The sequence below is a fragment of the Borostomias antarcticus genome, assembly GCF_949987555.1.
Source record: "Borostomias antarcticus genome assembly, chromosome: 23".
NCBI classification, from domain to species: Eukaryota; Metazoa; Chordata; class Actinopteri; order Stomiiformes; family Stomiidae; genus Borostomias; species Borostomias antarcticus.
In genome coordinates this window covers 6,378,047-6,397,717 of record NC_140256.1, presented here as the reverse complement: position 1 = coordinate 6,397,717, position 19,671 = coordinate 6,378,047, and the positions used below count along the sequence as shown (strand labels likewise).

Genomic DNA, 19,671 nt, shown 5'->3' with positions numbered 1-19,671 from the left:
CCATCTTGTTTCTACACAGGTGTATCTATTCGTCTGATTGCATAGGATTCTATGCAGTAGAGCCAATCAGACAAATAGATACACCTGTGTAGAAACAAGATGGTTGTGTCTGGGACTACATTTTCCCAAGCCCTATATGTGTAATAAATCCATAATATATGAACGTTTCACTTTTTGAATTAAATTACGGAAAATAATGAATTTTCCACAATACTCAAATTTTCTGAGATGCACCTTTATTATGGAGAAGCAGACAGTGGATTTAAAGATGACTGCTTCCAGCGCAGGATATATGCCTAGGCTACTGCACGCATCTTTGAAGTGGGGAGCGCTCTTTCACGATGCTGCCTGATTAAGCTTTAACTAAAAATAAATCAAAATTGTAGGCTAGTCTGTAGTAGTTAGCTAATAATATAACACCTAGTAAAACAGCAATAATATAATGTGTAGCCTACAATAAAAGGCTAAAGATTTATTAAATTCTTTAAGCACAGCTTATCAAAATACGTCATGCAGGTGTGAACAAGTTGCCCCGACTCCCGCAACATCGGCTGGCACAGGAGCAGCAAGATTCATGATGATCGTACTGCCAGTTGATCTCGTACTGCCAGTTCTCTCCTATTAAATCGGAGCCTCTATTGGTTCTGTGTCATTATGACATCTGACAGACATATCTCTAAATCCTGCCCGTTGAGATAGATCAGACGCGTCATGCGATGAACTAGCATATTTACATTAACATTAGCCACCTACTAGAAACGTTCTAAAATTAGATTTACACCTTCTCTCAGGTAGGCTTAGAATTTACGCCCAGTCTAAGTGAAAACAGATTATGACCAGCTGGTGCAACAGTCTTAAAGTTACGCCCAGAAAGTTAAGTTGGTGCAACCGGCCCCTGGGCATTTTGGTTCCATAGCAAAATGAATGGAGGGTCCCCTCTTGGCATTCCATACTCTTTGTTGAGACTAAACATTACTTGCTATATTTCTTCGTCGTGTGTTCATAAACAGCTAGCTACAGATTATGCATCTGGCAGTGGACACAGTTGCCATCTAGCTGCTGGCTGTTGTGCCGCTCCAAGTCGCAGAGACCTCGTACTTGTTTGACTAGGGTGAGTAAAATGTGCCTTTGAAACACATTTAAAAAGGTGGTTGGTTTTTGGTGGATGCACTTAAAGATTATTCGTCTATCCAGTTACAAAAGTTGTATCATTTTATCACATGCAGAGTAGAGGTCAGGAGTGTGGTTTCTGTGAGAAGGATGGAAGTTTGTTGTTGTTATGTCATAATTTATATGTGGGGAGATATATGCCAGATATTATGCACTTCTCAGACTCAAATTGTACGCACATAGCCTGCAGCTCAGCGGGGCGACTGTAGCTCAGTTGGTAGAGCGGGTCGTTCAATGATCAAAGGGTCAGTGGTTCGAATCCCAGCTCCGACTGTCCACATATCGAAGTGTCCTTGAGCAAGACACCTAACCACAAATTGTTCCCAATGAGCAGGTTAGCACCTTGCATGGCATCTTCCGCCATTGGTGTGTGTGAATGGGTGAATAAGGTGGAAAAGTGCTATATAAGTGCAGTCCATTTACCTACATTTGTGGTTTGGTAAGCAGCTTTATAGGACTATCTATGCTAAATCAGGAGGCCTACGGTAAATCTTGCACATGAATCTGACCAGCACCAGAGAGCCCTTGGAGCAGATGGCATCAAACCTACAGTAACTACATTGATCAGGATCAAACACTTTGAGGTTTTGTCTATTTCATCTGCTATTGAGGTTTACAGACAGGAACAGATACACTCTTGCAGTATTCAAATGTGGCCTGTGTTGTTGAGGTGCTCTTCCTCCAGTTGATAGAGGCCCCCGACAGACAGACATACTTTGGTCTTGAACCTAATTCATCTGATCTTGGACCTGTCTGGCAACATATCTAATGCATCACCTACCTCTTCAATTCACTCATGATCATACACATCCTCCTTATATTCTTATTTCCTAATGAAAGCAACATTGTTTGTCAACATAAATCAGACTGTCAAAAGTGGAAAATTATTTTAAAATACATGCAATTATAAGCCATTCATATGTCATGTAGGCCTTTCATGTGTACTCCAAAATGGACAAACAAGCTTTTTGAATATTTTGAACACAGTCATAAAATCGTTATTTATTAATTTAATTGTCCATAACCACCCTTATAGTTGACCTTGTGATAAAGGCATCTAATCTAATCACACAAACTTGGATTTCTTGACACACCTAGGCTACTTGACTTTCCAGGGCCTGGGAGATCCTTAAATGACATGGCTGTAATGAGTTATATTCTGAATTGATGGAATTGCAAAGGAATTGGCCAAAACCTTGATATTCTTGTATTGTGATACTCTACATGAACAAAGCTGATCGCACAAAATTTGTGGGCTTCCTTCACATGTGTTTTGTGATATCCCTGACACAGCCTGCCACCCTGACAGAAAATAATCTAGTTGCCTAATATCTTTATCCCCTTTTCAAACCACAGACTCGTTCTCCTTTGGCACAGGGTAAAATCATTTAGAAAACTATGTACAAAATAATTTCTACATGTTCTTGCAGAAAGAACAATCACAATATTTACCCTGGATTGGAACAAAATAATTATTCTCAGCTGAGCATTTACGAAGTCCTCTGCTTTTGTGCCCCAGACATGAGCCATCATCTAATCTTTACATTCCAATAGGACAAAGGATTACAAACAGATTACTGAACAGGGCACAATGCTGCCCCAGCATTCATTATGCACATGCTCAGCAGTATCTGTTAACAAGAGTTGAGTTGCCAACTACACTGTGCACATCATAAATACCCTACCAAGGCTATCAGACAACTTTTAACGTTACACATTGAAATTTAAAGGCACAGTCTACAATCCTGTAGAAAAATTGACTTCTAGTGGTACTTAATCCTCAGTGAAAAATTGACTTGGTTATCTATTGCAAAACAAATTATGCATAACTGCATTTAACTCTGAAATCATGACAGAAGAAAACCTAAGACTGTTGCCATGGAATGCATTGTTTACGTTTCGGTCTGAGAGCAACCAATTTTTGGCATGCACAAACCGCTGCAACTGGCCTTGAGGAGAGGGACGTTCATTGAGGCATGACACAGGGCCGACGTCATGCTTGGCCAGAGAGCTTGGAAGGCATTAAAGGTATTTAAATGTCCTGCAGTCGCATGGATCCTCTCAGTCAGCAACATTAATGGGTTTGGGAGGCACCCTGCTCATATCCTCAGGGCTTAAACAAAGGGCTATAGAGGGCAGTCATTTTGGCAGATCTGACCGTGCCGTCTGCTGTGTAGACTGGGGGTAAATCAACATGGCGACCACCAGCAAGGTGTGCAACATGTGGAACAGAAGACAGAGCCTCTTCCCCAGCTACAAAGTCACTGGACCAGAGGGTGCCACTGAAACCTGGGACAACACCCTGCCCTTTGTTAAGGGCAGCTGCCTGAAGGAATGGCACTCCATGCAGGAGCTGAGCAACGACGTCTATGACATCTATGCAGATTATGAAGACGAGGATGATGACGGTAGGACCTCCTGTCCTGCTTCAAAGCTTTCCTCTCCAGACAAGAACAGCATACTCAACATCAACGTCGGGGGGAAGTGCTACCAGATAGAGTACAGGGCAGCTGCCAGGTACCCCAAAACCAGATTAGGGCGTCTGGCCACCTACACCGACCACAACAACAAACTCGACTTGTGCGACGACTACACAGTGAAGAACAACGAGTACTTCTTCGACAGAGACCCAGACATCTTCAACAACATCCACACCTTCTACAGGACCGGGGTGTTGTGGATCAAAGACGAGCTGTGTCCGCGGAACTTCCTGGAGGAGATCAACTACTGGGGGGTGAGGATCAAGAACACCCACAGCTGCTGTCGCATCTCCTTCGAGGAGCGCCAGGATGAGCTGAATGATCAGCTGAAGATCCAGCGGGAGCTGGAGGCCGAGGTGGAGATCGAGGAGAACGAGGAGCTGTTCCGGGACATGTTCATGGGCCATGAGCGCAGGGTCATATGGAACTTGATGGAGAAGCCCTTCTCGTCCGTCCTGGCCAAACTAATGGCGGTGACCTCCAGCCTGTTCGTCCTGGTGTCCCTGGTAGCCATGACCCTGAACACTGTGGAGGAAATGCAGTACAGGACAACCGCGGGTTTCCTCAGTGGGAGGAGCTACTGTGAATATGTGGAGTCTTTCTGCATCGCCTTCTTCACCATGGAGTACCTCCTACGGCTGGTCTCCACTCCTGACATCAGAACCTTTAGCAGGAGTGTTCTCAACACGGTGGACCTTATAGCCATCCTCCCCCAGTACCTGCAGGTGGCGCTGGAGCATTTCGACAACCAAGACGACTTAATCAAGCACGAGAATGACATAAAGAGGGTGAATCAAGTGGGGAAGCTGGGCCAAGTGCTCCGTATCATGAGGCTGATGCGTATCTTCCGCATCTTGAAGCTGGCCCGACACTCCACGGGGCTGAGAGCCTTCGGGTTCACCCTGCGCCAGTGTTACCAGCAGGTCGGCTGCCTCTTCCTCTTCATCGCCATGGGCATCTTCAGCTTCTCTGCCATGGTCTATACTGTGGAGCACGACGTTCCCAATACCAACTTCACCAGCATTCCGCATGCCTGGTGGTGGGCAGCTGTAAGTACTGTATGCCCAGGTCTTTTAACCTGAAAAAGGTCAGTGCCCAGCCAGCATTGACAGGTGGGCACCACCTGTCAATGCTGCTTGGGTGTGTGTTTTCAAGTGACAAAAATCCATGTAGGTTGATGTGTATTGTTGATGTGTGTAATGTGTGTCTAGCCAGATATTTGATAGGTCTGAATTGTGGCAGTGAGCTATATTTATTGAATCAATGGCAAACTTTAAGATTGGCCCTAGATGAGCTATTAACATGCCGGTTTGCCTTCCATCTGGCATTGCCTTTATAGGTCTTAGGTGTCTTAACACCATAATGCTATTACATCGTGCTGTATGAGAATACATGGCACCAAGACAAAAGCAGGGCAGCTCACTTGAAATACTAATGAGTTCAGTAATCATTCACTACTCATTCTACAGCAAGACATTAGCAGCATGGGAAGTGATTAAGGTGGGACAGGAATCCTTGCTTCCATTTCCAGGATGCCAGTATTCTCAGATTGGATGATGGCTCTTTCACAAAAATCCTCAGCCATGATATTTCTAACAACCTCTGTCATGTCTGTCAACCCCAGGTCAGCATCTCCACGGTGGGTTATGGGGACATTTATCCAGAGACCTATCTGGGCCGCATCTTTGCTTTTGCCTGCATTTCATTTGGAATCATCCTGAACGGCTTGCCCATATCAATCCTCTTCAACAAATTCTCAGACTACTATGCCAAGCTCAAGTCCAATGAGTACACGGCCAACATGAAGAACAGAGGGAAAGTGCGATTAGTCAAGAGGACAGTGAGAAAGATTGTCATGTGTTGTGGGAACAACACCCACTCTTAGTCTTGAGTTAGTCAACGTTGAATATGGGACAAACAACCTTCTTGACTGATAACAAGCAGTAAAAGGAAAATAGGATGAAGTGCAAAGATATTATGTTGTTGATTGTCCCTATACTGGAGCATCAGGTGAGAGGTCAAATCATGTTGTAAAACACATACAGTGTTTCCTGCTTCATAATGTTTCAATGATATATAGTTCTGACCATTTAACTAACATATTTGTGCATTGCTTTAGGCTATAATTTATTGTATAATTTCTATAAATATCTTATTATGTCACTTTACTGTTCTTCACCAAAGTAGATTTATTTTAAATAAAGTTTGACTTGATTTGACAGTATCCGCATTCAATTGTATGCATTACTTTACAATGAAGATTGAGAACAGCACTCCAAGTTGATATTTTTAATGCCATGAAACATTACTTTACAGTCATTAATAAGAAACTTTTATCTAAAGCGACATACAATAAGTGCATTCAATGTCGGTAGTCAAGTGTAGTAATACTCACCAGTGCTAAAGTACAGTAAAAGTGCATGTATTGTGGTTAGAGAGTCTGCCCTGAGAATGGGAGGTTCGGGGTTCGATACCCGGCGGAATCATAAAAGTCATACCCAAGACTATAAAAAAAAATGGTACCCAAATCCTCCCTGCTCGGCACTCAGCAACAAGGGTTGGATTGGGGGTAAGTCCCTGCGATGTAGCGTCAGGTCCAGGGGGTGTACTTGTACATCAAGCTGCCTCACGCTAATGAATCAGGCCACGGCTCTAAAACCAAACATTGGTTCTCGACACCTGAAGAAAGTATGTGTGCTGTGTTGTAAACCTAGTCCTATAATCACCGCCATCTATCTATCTATCTATCTATCTATCTATCTATCTATCTATCTATCTATCTATCTATCTATCTATCTATCTATCTATCTATCTCTCGAATACATTTCTGTGAGCTGGTTTATTAAAAACCTCAGCTGGCACACGGTGATGCATTCAGAGTCAGAACCATGGACAGCACTCTCCTCAAGCCATCAACTTTGATGAATTGTGGGTTTTAGCCTTTATGGATCTCTACTGACACCTTGTGGTCATAAGCATAAAATAAAAATAGACGTCAGTGTTTTCCCACAATCCTGTTCACGGGTAAAGTCACCTTTGGTTTGTTGCTGTCCCCAGCTGAGCTAAATTTGAGCTGGCTAACTAGCTAAATCCAGCAGCAAAATGGTCCCTCCTGTTCAAGTATCACCGCTTATCAAGGTTTGTGTGGCCGAAATGTTTGCTTTTGAAAGTGCAGCTAACTAGCAACGATCTGCTGATAGCTCAGCTAACCAATTAGCATGCTAGGGAGCTAGTGCTAACGTGCATACATGCATGCAGCTGTTATGCTGGCTCGCTGCAGCAGTCAAGTCCCAAGACCCAAGGCCAGTTTATTGATTTTAGATGTTGTACTAACGCTAAAGAAAACTAGGTTTGCATTGACGTTACTAATTTACGATGTTAGCTAAAGTTGCTAGCTAAACATATTCGAGCAAGCTAACGGGTTCACTGTAACCTTATATATTGTAATTTCAGGGCTGCCAAGTCTCACGCATTGAGGTACAGAATGTACCTAGGCGGAGGGAGGGGGGGGGGGGGGGGGGTGCTTGTGGCTAAGTGAAAAGATCTCACTCCAAACTTTTGGTCCAACTTGGCAGCCCTGTAATTTGTATGGACGAATCATTGACTTTACCGCTGTCACTTTTAATGGGCAATGTGCTATTTGGGAAATTTGCCCTATATGTGGTCTGTACAGGTACCATGAATGTCTACCATGAACCTGAAACATAGAGACCATAATTTTACTGATCGTTCTGGTATTGACCTAGCTGCAGTTTTTCTGCAGGCTCTCAGTGGGCTGTAATGGAAGTCAACGGGGCACCCCTAAATGCGTTGGAAAAACAATAAATGTGCTTTTCCGAGACGGGAAGCACAAGGTGTAATCTTACCAAGCTCAGTATGATCTCCTGTATCATAATCCTAAGATTTGTAGGTGTTTGGCATGACTTGCACGTAGTCCTCTGTGGGAGCAGTGGAAAAAAAGGGGAATGCTTATGTCCAAGCCATGCCGAAACGTAAAAATATTTGGATTGCCATATGATACGTTTCAGATTCATGGTAGACAGACCATAAATAGGGCTAAATGTCCAAAATACCACACTGCCCCTTTAACATTATTTGTTTTTTCTTTGCAGACAGCCAGATATTCTGCCCTGATAGCTGGCATTATCTATGGCAAGAGGAGATATGGTGAGTTGTCCTTGAAATCACAGTTGAGAAAGCAAACTCACCCAACTAAAAACCTGATAGCCTGAATGTGAAGCTGAGGGTCACCCAACTAAAAACCTGAAACCACAATCCTTGAATAAATCAAGAAATGCATAATCAATAAAGCAAACTCAAGGAGCAAACCGCACAGTACAGAATGTGCTTTACAGTATGTTAGCCAGCTGACTAATGTGCATGCAGTTCATCTGGAATCAACAATACAGAATTTTTATTGGTATGTCCTTGAGTTACACAATGGAAATGTATTAAACAAACATTTAACATTATTTGTTTCATTGTTACCTTGTCAAAGTCTAAGCTCCCTCAGCAGGACACAGAGAGCTGTGCTCCTCTCTATGATGTTAAGTAACATCTTTAAATGGGATCTGGACCTGTGACACAAGGTTGCATTGTATTTCTGACCTGTGCTGTGACCCGCTTTACACTGAAGAATACCCCAGGTGGAAAATCCTTTGTAACTTCATCACATCTTGAATTGCAGATGAACTGAAGCCTATTGCTGCAGAGGAAAGAAGGGTAGAGGAGGAAGAGAAGAAGATTCGTGAAGAAAAAGAGCGTATTGCTAAAGAGCTTGCTGAAGGTAAAGATTCTTGCTTGTTTACCATTTACATTCACTATGGTGACTCAGTGTTGACCTATGTTTTATGTATTATCAGGGCAACTGCCTGCTTCATTCAAACATCATGGTGTGTGACCGGTACTTGACCACTGTATCTCTGTTCTCCCTACAGCCAGTGAAGATACGATTTTGAAATGAGGAGTTACACGAGGCGATGGTCAATTCTCCTGCAATTTTTGTTTTTCCTTTTTTCCCTCTTTGGAAATTCCTGTTCAGAAACTCTGCCACACCAGCTTGTGGATTTGTGAACACTCTTACCTCAGATTCCTTCACTTTGCCTCCAGATATAGTACTCTGTAGGTATTTACATGGCATGTACTGTAAAATAATGGCTTATATTTGGATCCAGCATTTTAATATCGCAACTGTACTGTAAATTATGTTCAAACCTGTTACAAAGTCATATAAATGCATACGCAGTTAACATGGTTGTGCCCATTTATTTTTTCCTTGTTATTCCTTTCTCACACGTGCTATAAATAGACCATAGATGTAGGAAATGAAGAAATGAAACATCTTGGGTCAAGTCTGTGTGACTGGGATGGTAAGGATTTAACAGTCTTCCTAAGGTGGGACAGCCACCTGGAATGGATCTCAATAGTCTTGAGAGGCATCCATTCCTTGTCTCCTTCCCCTGCAGTTATCGACACTTCGTGAGGAAAAATACATTTGTAAGCAAATGGCTATTAAAGATCCAACATAGACTACATCCTGTGCTGCATTTTCAAATTGAAAATGATGGAGATGAGGTGAGAAGTCAACTGAGGTGTCCCCTTGTTCCCACATGTTGATGGCCCACAGCCAAACAAAGGTAAAGCTCAAATCCCCAGGCTAAATTTAAAGAGCCACCATAACACTCCTGTTTAATTATAGTCTAACCTCAGGCAAAGACGTTATTCTTACAGGTACAGAACTTGGTACACAATGTACTCCTTACGGCATACCATTGACAACTCTGTAGCCTAGTCTACACTGCATATTGCCAATGAGTTCCAAACTCAAACTGCCATCATTGGGATACCTTAATGAGGTGTCCTCACATTATAGGTCTGTCTCGGTGTAGAGAATGTGGTCAGAAAAGGAAGGGTCCTGACCCGCTTGCATCACCTGGTCTCAACCATGCTCTAATGCGCTTCAGTCGTCTCCTGCCCGGCAACGTTGTGACTGGGATTACAGGTGACAGGCTGCAGTGTACTACTTAACTCGCTGGATAGCACAGGGCAGCTGAACATAAACACCCACTTTGGGAGGTGCCAAAACACGTGTTCTCATTCTGGGATGTTTTCACATGGTACAAACCAGTGATTATAGTACTTGTATCTCTGTTACGGCATATGAAATCTTTTATGTAATCGTCCATAAAGACAGTCATCCATCAAGACTATTATGAAATATAACATACACTGAGAAAACAGTGCTATTACTTGTTGAAGTAATTCATGTTTCTAGTGTTTGGTATCTAAAAAGGAATGACATTTGTGTAATTTGTAATTAAAAGGGGCTTAAACAAGCAGTGATTATACTACACTCATCATGAAACATGCCCAGTCCTTACTCTAGTGATTATACTACACTCATCATGAAACATGCCCAGTCCTTACTCTAGTGATTATACTACACTCATCATGAAACATTCCCTGTCCTTACTCTAGTGATTATACTACACTCATCATGAAACATGCCCAGTCCTTACTCTAGTGATTATACTACACTCATCATGAAACATGCCCAGTCCTTACTCTAGTGATTATACTACACTCATCATGAAACATGCCCAGTCCTTACTCTAGTGATTATAATACACTCATCATGAAACATGCCCAGTCCTTACTCTAGTGATTATACTACACTCATCATGAAACATGCCCAGTCCTTACTCTAGTGATTATACTACACTCATCATGAAACATGCCCAGTCCTTACTCTAGTGATTATACTACACTCATCATGAAACATGCCCAGTCCTTACTCTAGTGATTATACTACACTCATCATGAAACATGCCCCTTACCCTAGAGTAGCTGTTCGCACATCTGTCTTTAGGCCAGGTGTAGGATAAAGGAACATGCAAATCTAGGAGGAAATGGATATCTGCACACAGGATTATAGCTCCCAATACCATTCAGCTGTAGCAACGTTTCACCCCAACAGGGTCTTCATCAGACAAAATGACTTACCCTAGTATTTATCTTTTTTTATTTTTCACCTTTGTGTTGTTCAGGCACTAACAGACCATCTGTTATTTCTGTCTATTTTGTATGTAGTTATCTCTTGTATACCATGTTTGGCTTTCGTTAGCAGTTCCATGTTGTCTTATTTTGTGAGTTCCGAAGTCTACACTTGTCTGTATGTCTTATTTAATGAATAAAAATTCTAGTCTCTCCTCCATTCTCATATGCACCTGGCAGGTGGTAGGTTTGGTTGAATAATGATTGATTGTAGTACTCATAATAAATCATAATCTACATCACTACATACATTAATAATTTTCAAAGTATTGTATATATCACATAGCCTTCTAAATAGCTATATTAATTTGACTTGAGTGCCAGTGAGAATTCTTAAAACAAATGTAAACATTTTTACTGAGTCTTACATGGACATGTTATGTAGAGCTCAGTTGCCTAAAATAAACAGGTTGCCTTTTGTAAACACTGATATAGCATCAGCAAAAAGGTCCTTGGACATGTGCTTAGTCTCTGTGTTTAGACTATTATATACCCCACTCTACAATTACATAAAGCCATTTCAATGCTGTTCAACAGTTCAACAGCTTACAGTTGGGATTTTGTTAACTGGATTAGCAATAGATTTAAACCCCCCATTTAGGTTCAAGATGTGAAAATAATCGGTGGGCTTGTCTGTCTGAGTATATAAGGCTCCCTGACAGGCATCTTGCTACACTACAACAGTTCAACACAGCTTGAAACTTCTTACAACTTGAAACTACATTTTCATTCTATTCAGGTACGTTTTTTGATACTTTGTGCAAATGTTGGTTTGTAACTGCATCTGACCATTTGGGTTAATCACAGAGAATGTTTGGGAAAGGTTTGGGGTTTCATTTGGAATCTAGAGAAATCTACCCTTGGATACAGTAGGTGATTGTTTGATAGAATTCAACAAAAAACCTTAAAGCAACACATCTACTACCCTTCAGTAAAATGAAACTAATTTGTGAGTACGGTTGAATTGAGAGAACTTACTCTGTATCGGCAGTAGTGTTGACAGTAAAGACACATCAGCTTTCATTTAGTATTTTATATTGTATATATGATGTTGACCGTCAAAAGGGGGGAATGTTATTGCTTATCACTCTCACCTTGCTTATCACAAATCAGCATTTCTGTTTTATCCAGTAGAATATAATGTACTGACTGGGACTGGGACTGCTCTGGTGCAGGTGCACCTAAAATAAATATATTAGAAATACAGATGGTCTGCACAAGGGACGGTTGGATTAATTTCTTCAATGATCTAAAGATTGGATTATGTTTTTTCTTCAACAATAGACAGTGTTAATACTGATGGCTGTGTCTCTCCTTCAGAATGAACTACAACATGTTTGCCCTGGTGCTGGTCCTCCTGGCCTGCATCGAGCAGAGCTGGGCATCCTGCATGGTGGACAGCTTCACGGTCAAAGAGGACTTCGATCCCAAGAGAGTGAGTTCCTGAGTTCCTACCGTATGTTCCTGTAACATCTCTACCTACAAGGGCAGTCTGCAGGCTCTCTTAACTGGAGTTTCTCTCTGTTGCAGTATGCAGGGAAGTGGTACGCTCTGCAGAAGAAGGACCCCGAGGGCCTCTTCCTTCAGGACAACATCTCTGCCGAGTACACAATCGGTGACGACGGCGCCTTGGTGGCCTCCTCAAAGGGCAGAGTCACTCTCTTCGGGTAAGAGACGCTTATAACTGCTAAGGAAACACTTTTTGAAATTGTACATTTCTTTCTCGTCAGCAAAACAATCTGATTAGATGAACTGGACGTCAAAGCCTTATGACTTCTTTTTCCCATTGACCAGATTCTGGGTTGTGTGTGCTGATATGGCTGCCCAGTACTCTGTACCTGACCCCGCTAGCCCCGGCAAGATGTTCATGAACTACCAGGGCCTGGCCAGCTACCTGTCCAGTGGAGGTAAGTCCTAAAAACATACTCTCTCTACTCTCTATCCTGCATACTCAGAGGAACCACACTACTCAAACTGCACTTACTAATCAAAGACAAAGACACAATCCAAGAGGTATCTTGTAATCCGAAGTGAGACTGACTTTGCCCTCCATACCTGTCAAAGGTGACAACTACTGGATCATTGACACCGACTATGACAACTACGCCATCACCTATGCCTGCCGCACCCTGAAGGACGATGGCAGCTGCGATGACGGCTACTCCCTGATCTTCTCTCGTAACCCCCGCGGCCTGCCCCCAGCCATCCAGAGGATCATCCGCCAGAAGCAGGAGGAGATCTGCATGGCCGGCCAGTTCGAGCCTGTGCTGCAGTCCGGTATGTGTTCCTGTATCTTGAACAGGTGTTTATAATATATACATTCAAGTCCTAAAGAGGAGAGACGTCAGAAGACTGCAGTGCAGCTGCAGGCCTGTTTTTGTGGCCGAGAGAATGAGACGCCAGCGCACAACAGGGCGACATGTATAACTGACTATGATGGTGAAACTGAAAAATAGGAACAATTCTCCTGCCTGAGTGAAGAATGTGCTTGTGTAACCCACCTTTCCTTTCCCTCTCTCCAACAGGAGCTTGCTAAATCTCACCTCTGTAGGAGCTTCTTTGCTGACCTTCAGTGCTGACGTGGACTGAGGCTGAAGAGAAAACTTTCACACAACATCCATAGGGGGTACATTAGAAACATAATGTTAACTCTAACACTTGCTGTTTCCAAATGTAAAAGACCTGGTAAATACAAGATAAAGCCCCTGGTCAATAGCACTACTGCTGAGTATGATGCATGCAGAAATCCAATGATTTGAGTGATTTGAGAACACTGGTGGTTAAGTTGATTGTCACAATGTTGTAACACTCCTCTACTGTTAAACTGTTTGTGTTGGTGACAATACATTTTGTAAAGAAAACTTTTGAGTTGTCAGTGTCTCAGTAGATGGGCAAAGTGGTAACTATATGTAAACTTAAAAGGAAGGTGGCACAAACTTCTTCTGTTTCTCTCTCTCTCTCTCCCTATCTCGCTCTCTCTTTCTCACACACTCACAGACAGACAGACAGACACACACACACACACACACACACACACACACACACACACACACACACACACAATCTTCAAGCTTTAATTAACTGTAAAATTACAAAACCACTGTGTATAAAATTGATCCTCTATAAAAATAAAAAAAACATTTACATTTGTTAAAAACATGTCTAAATAATATTGCACATTTGAATCATAGATAGTGCCTACAATGGCAATGCAAGCGATACATTACATTGCTATGTACAAATATCACTGCAATAAGACATTATTATAGTAATTGAAATCCATGACCCAGCGTTTCTGTTGCAGCACCATATGTGAATTACTTGTTAATGTACCTCTAAGTATCTTTCAGTTAATGAATATTGTCCAGGTCTTTCCCAGTAGTCCACAGCCCGGATCCTGTAGATACCGCTCACCTCAAGGTTCTCTGCACAAGACATGACAGGACAGCAAGAATGGGCCATTAATGATTGGGTGAAATTGAACTGTGTTGTTCTACTGCCCTCTTGAGTTTGAGAGTGGTGGTGCAGTTCTTATTGCTGTAGCAGCAAAAAATGCTTTTATGCTGTGGCAGCATAAAATCCTCTCAGATTTAAGTATTCAGAACAGTGATTCATCATAAATCACTTCCTTTGCTGTTCTTACCAGGTGAGAACACATAAGAGGTGAAGACCGTATCTTTGGTGTTTATTCTCTGGAATTTCTTCTGGTCCTGCGAGAACTCCACTTCATATGTCTTGATACATCTATGAGTGCAACAGAAAATGTAATTGACCAAATTGTATAATTACTGAAACTCATGGAAGGTCAGACACTTACTTGGAATTGACACAATGATCTTTCCACACAACCAGCACTTGGCCTTTGGTGATGCTCACAAACCGCAATCCATTAACCTCAAAGAACAACCAGACGACTTTGAATGAATACATTTATATGTCAAAATATCATACAATACAATATCTATGAGTGAATATAAAATCATCGGTGATAATTCACAGTCCATGGTATGGGCTCATGGTATTGGCACTAACCTGGTCTGGCGCGGCATCAGGCTGGGCACACACGTGGACGAGGAGCACAGAGGGCACAGAGAGCTTGGCCTTCAGGGTCAAAGTGTCACCTGCAGGCACGGGCAAAGGCCCTTCCATCAGAGGATCCTGGGAAATCGATAAAAAACACTCCAGTAAAGGGGCTCCCTCCCATCGGGACCTAACAATCAGTCAAGTCATTCTAATACGTCTCAAGGCAAGCCTAGGGACTTTGTACCTCCACGTTCCTCAGCTGTCTGAACTGCTCTGGTGTAGGGTAGTCAGGGCTGCCCATGCTCTGCCACAACTGGGACAGGTTGGTCACATTATTGTCCAGGTAATAGGTCACATACACAAGTCCTGGAACAAATGATTGATTAAGATCATCAGTACTACTTTAGCAGCACGGTGATGATGTATATATACAACAGAAAACCCCTGTGAAGGGTGATATTTGTTCAATTTCAATCATAAAACAATCATTGAGACTCTATACACTGCACCGTGAATAGAGACTGACTTGACTTGTGTCCATTCCCCTGCACCCACCAGAACGTCCCGAAAGACCCCTGAGGGAGACGGTGAGGAGGTCAGTGGTGGTGGAGGTGCTGTTGTCATCGCTGTTGTAGACCAGTATGGTGCTCTGCCAGCTGTCAGAGGTGCCGGGTATAGGGGGGTGGTGGGTGCTGGCCAGCACCCCCACGGTGCCATTGTCAGAAGCACCTTTTGTCAACACCTGGGCCAAGACCTGGGTCTCTCCTTATGGTGAAACCAGAAACAAGTGTTACATTTCACTGTGATATTACTATTTTATAACCATCAAGACCCACTGGCTTTGAATAAATTGAGCAATAAATGCTCGGTATGCCATGATCGTGCAAGGCAAATTCCACCAATAAGCCCCTGCACACACACAGCAGGCTAAATCAAATGCACCTCAATTATTCCAAACACATGAAAAGATTCCAAACACAAGAAATGATTACCAGTAGCTACCTAGCAGTGCCAGCAGGCCCATGACGGTGAGCACAGGCTTCCTGAGCAGTTGGACATGAGGCGGCTGGGTGTTGTTAACTTGGAAGCGCGCGGTCAGGGTGCGCTGAGTGAAGTGGTGGGGGTAGTAGCTGAGGAAGGCGTTGTCGTTGCTCAGTAGGGTGTAGTTGATGGTGTTGTTCTGGTCGGCCAACAGCAAGTCCTGGTGCTGGGAGATCACCTGGACAGCAGGCGGAAAGACAGACAGACATACTGTAACCCCATACAGATAAATGCTGTACTTATCAAGTTGAACTGTATTAATATTGCACTTGCCACAGTTAAGTGAAAACAAAAAAACAAAAATCCTACCTTGACCACCATGGCAGCGTAGGTAACATCAGCCCTCCATGGCTGGGGTCTGGACCAGCCCACCAGTGGGTCAGCCTCGTCGTTGTACACCGGCAGGCTCCGGAACCCAGGGAACCGTTCCTGAATCTCCCTCACAGTCTGGATCTCCTGTTGCATGATAGGTAAGGAATAGCCTCCACCCTGGAACATACAGCAGAACTTTTGATTAACGATCATATGGCCTTGTTCAGGAACATTCTGCTTTGATTGGCCTAGAATTGCACACTGGAATGTCACACAAACACACATGCACCTTCTTGTGCAAGGCGATGTAGTCGAGGCGGACCCCTGTCTCCCCGGTGAAGAAGTTGGTGCCATTGTAGCAGTGCTGCAGCATGGCCCAGCAGTAGGGGGAGTGTGGGGGGGAGTGGCAGGAGTCCCCCGGACCCCCGAATCTCAGGGCACCACTGGCTGCCCGCAGGCCCTCTGAGCAGGCATCGTAGTAGTTCAGGAACCCTTGAGGGATGGAAGTCAAGATGCATTTTATAAGTCAGTCACCATATAACATAATGATGAGCCAATTAGGAAAAGTATTCTTTGATCTGGGTTGTATCCAAGAAAAGGGGAGACATTAGGCAAGCCATTTAGGGATGATTTGTGTTGAATTTGGGTTAAATCCTCATTGGATACAGATACATCATTTAGAACAGATGTATCAAATTTCAATCAATCAATCAATCCTTTATTTATATAGCACATTTCCTGCAAATTGCAACGCAATGTGCTTTACAGAAACACGACATGAAACAATAACAGACAAATCAAAACAACAACAGACAAATTTACCTTGGATTGACACAGTGACGTTGTCAAAATCATGGTTGTTGGGTTCATTCCATGTCTCAAAGTTCCACTGAGAAACAATTCCCAACCCGTACTTCTCTGTAATTCAGGATGACAGGTGTACACTGTGTGTGCAGTAAGGTAAATACAGTATACTCAGTTGAAATATGGTGTACTTCCCTATGGCATACTCACCAATATACCTATTTGCAATGAGGTACACCAAGGTCCTCCACTCAAGCACCTGTCTTTTATCATCAAAGTTGGTGAAGTAATTGGACACACTACCCATCAATTCAAAACCTGCAAAAAGGCCAGGACAGAGTGTAACCAAATAAACGTCTTCATATAGACACCGTGAAATTCTTCAAGAGAGGTAGCCTCCTAAGGAGCACGGGAGGATGGGCGGGTGGAAGATATACTACCTGGTTGTAGTCCATTAAGCCACAAGAGGTCTATCAGCTGGTCCAGTTTGGTAAAGTTGTATTGCGTTACTCCTTTCTCAACTCTAAACATGACAAAGGTCAATTTAATACAAAGGTTCACCCCAGACTGTAATTGACACCAGCTGACTACCATGTCAGTTAGCCCACTTTTACATCTCATTGTATCTTGTGATCCATGTCCCACCCCACCACTATCGCCTCCGAGCCCCCTCCCCCCTTATACTCACTGGGCTGAGACCAGCTCCAGCATCCAGTGGATGCGGACCTGCTGAATCCCCCTGTGGGGGACAGAGCCCACATAGGCCAGGTTCAGCTCCTGGTCCCTGCTTAGGTCATACTGGTCCGCCTGGCTGTGTGGGAGAGGTGGGCTGGGGTGGGGGGCAGAGGAAGCTTTTACAAACGAGATACATTTGTTGACACATGTTTTGCTTTTCAAGCATGTGACCTGATGATGACAGACATTTTGTTAACTTTTTTTTTATCACGACCATTCAACAATTTCAAAAGAATAGACAGGTACGAAGCTTGGATGACTCTACTCAAATGATTGCTGTCTAGGCTAGCATACCAGAAACCAGTGCTCCTCCAGAAATGTTCCAGATGTCTTAACGGCCTGTTTACATCGACTATGATCTGATACGAAGAGCCAAACGTTGCAGGTGTTTTCAATAATAAAACAAATATAAAAACGTCTGCTGCATGCATGGTCATTTCTGCATGCTAGTGGCTAGCTTGCTAACTGGCAACACAAGAACAATCAATATTCAACATATGACTTAAAATTAGAGGGCATAAAGCAAGAAGAAAGATCCCTAAGATAAATGCCCCATAACCGAAAAAGTGTAGCTATTTTATAATGTAGCCTACATAGTTCACGTTCAAGTCATACAGCAGTCAGCTGATATTATGATGACGTACAATGCAAGCGACTATTTACTTTTCCGCATGTGGAAAATTAATTTCGCCACATAGTTGGGAGACGAGAGTGGACGAGAGTAGCCCTAACAAACATAGGCTACTCTGATGGTAATTGGCAATTGCCTCTCAAACACTAATGTCTGGAAAACACAGATTAGCGGCGTTTGACTTTTTTGTTTGAATCTTTATTAACACATTATTCACCTGAAGGGAAACAGCAACAGTGCAGGCTGCTAGGCTACATGAAAAACTGCACATTGACATCGGCTATAGGCTTCATGAAATATTTGTTGCACACAGGCTTCAAAACTAATCTCTTCAGTACTACCACGAACCTCCCTCTTAAGACTGCGGTCAAGCCAGCCTTCAGTTCGTCATGTGGGCCACCGCCAGTTCCCCCTTGCGCAAACACTAGCGTTATTACGGTAAATAGTTTTTGTGCGTGGCTGTAAGCGAGCGCACATAGTACAGCGTTTGTCCGGTTATCACTCCCTCCGTCCTTACTCAGTTACTCCAGACAATGTTGGCCTGCATTTCTCTGTTGGCACCACAAGAGGCCCAGCACACCAAAATCAAGAAGGACACCAAAATCAACCTACCAATCTCCACTGCACAAGTAGAGTAGTGGTGAGAGCATTGGACTCCCACCCGGGAGACCGGGGTCCAGTGGGGATGACTTTATGGGACTATACCCCAAACCTCCACATGTTCATTCTCTCACTCCAACTTTTACCCCTTGCCTTATAGGTCAGATCCTGTCCCACCCCCAACCCTTATTATAACCCCAACCAATAGGGACTGGAAGAAGAACACCAAAAAAACAATCTGCTGATCTCTACTGCACAAGTAGAGTAGTGGTCAGAGCATTGGACTCCCACCTGGGAGAGATAACTTTATGTTATCATCAGTGTAACTGCTTTAGCCACTGACTGCTACCATTAATGTTATGGAAGCTGCTGCTAGTTGTTGTGAGCTCATGAGCTAACTGGCTATCCTGCTCTTATTGTGCTGGATAAGCATTGGAACATTGGAACTGATGTGTCCAGGCAACAAGACCTATCTTAATTTATCAGACATTATTTCATGTCATTTCAATTCACAGCTATTTCAGTGGCATGACTAGCTTCCATCCTACTAGTCCTGAACAGAAACAAGCCAGCCACGCACATAAGCCAGGCTGGACCTGGCCTGTTTTTTTTTTTTTTACACTGGGCTTTGTTTTTGATATGCAATACATGCGCTATACAAATAAAGCTTTGATTGATTGCCTGATTGATATAAGCCTACTGTACGTTGATGTCAAACTCTAATAGCCTTATTGTGACAATAAGTTTAGCTATTAAGCCAAATATTTTTTTTAAACGGCAGGCATTGCTGTTGGTAACAATTTGTGAAATAATAATCTACCA

General features: G+C 43.1%; 4 protein-coding genes across 5 annotated transcripts; 3 read left to right on the top strand and 1 right to left on the bottom strand.

Moving 5' to 3' along the window:
* Positions 1-3,364: 3,364 nt before the first annotated feature.
* On the top strand, positions 3,365-5,535 carry kcnv2b (potassium channel, subfamily V, member 2b; the record flags this gene model as incomplete). Its single annotated transcript, XM_084457455.1, has 2 exons — positions 3,365-4,699; positions 5,275-5,535. 2 exons carry the CDS (start codon positions 3,365-3,367, stop codon positions 5,533-5,535), a joined length of 1,596 nt encoding a protein of 531 aa, XP_084313581.1.
* Positions 5,536-6,669: 1,134 nt separating this feature from the next.
* Positions 6,670-8,892, top strand: atp5meb (ATP synthase membrane subunit eb). The gene is made up of 4 exons (XM_084457701.1): positions 6,670-6,788; positions 7,763-7,817; positions 8,338-8,436; positions 8,588-8,892. Exons 1-4 carry the CDS (start codon positions 6,753-6,755, stop codon positions 8,611-8,613), a joined length of 216 nt encoding a protein of 71 aa, XP_084313827.1. The 5' UTR covers positions 6,670-6,752; the 3' UTR covers positions 8,614-8,892.
* A 3,132-nt stretch (positions 8,893-12,024) lies between these two features.
* Positions 12,025-13,292, top strand: LOC311324857 (purpurin-like; the record flags this gene model as incomplete). The annotated part of the gene is made up of 5 exons (XM_084457454.1): positions 12,025-12,138; positions 12,234-12,370; positions 12,498-12,610; positions 12,768-13,005; positions 13,229-13,292. 5 exons carry the CDS (start codon positions 12,025-12,027, stop codon positions 13,290-13,292), a joined length of 666 nt encoding a protein of 221 aa, XP_084313580.1.
* A 531-nt stretch (positions 13,293-13,823) lies between these two features.
* idua (alpha-L-iduronidase) lies at positions 13,824-18,212 on the bottom strand. Of its 2 annotated transcripts, XM_084456918.1 has the most exons (14): positions 17,913-18,212; positions 17,572-17,712; positions 17,324-17,406; positions 17,094-17,201; positions 16,902-16,997; positions 16,369-16,571; positions 16,077-16,256; positions 15,729-15,945; positions 15,282-15,491; positions 14,971-15,092; positions 14,736-14,861; positions 14,521-14,597; positions 14,347-14,447; positions 13,824-14,128 (listed from the first exon to the last, which is right to left on the bottom strand). In XM_084456918.1, the coding sequence occupies exons 1-14, from the start codon at positions 18,053-18,055 to the stop codon at positions 14,028-14,030; spliced, it is 1,908 nt and encodes a 635-aa protein (XP_084313044.1). In that variant the 5' UTR covers positions 18,056-18,212; the 3' UTR covers positions 13,824-14,027. The 2 variants fall into 2 exon arrangements, 1 of the variants encoding a protein (XP_084313044.1); XR_014630986.1 differs by lacking the exon at positions 14,521-14,597.
* Between the last annotated feature and the right edge of the window lie 1,459 nt (positions 18,213-19,671).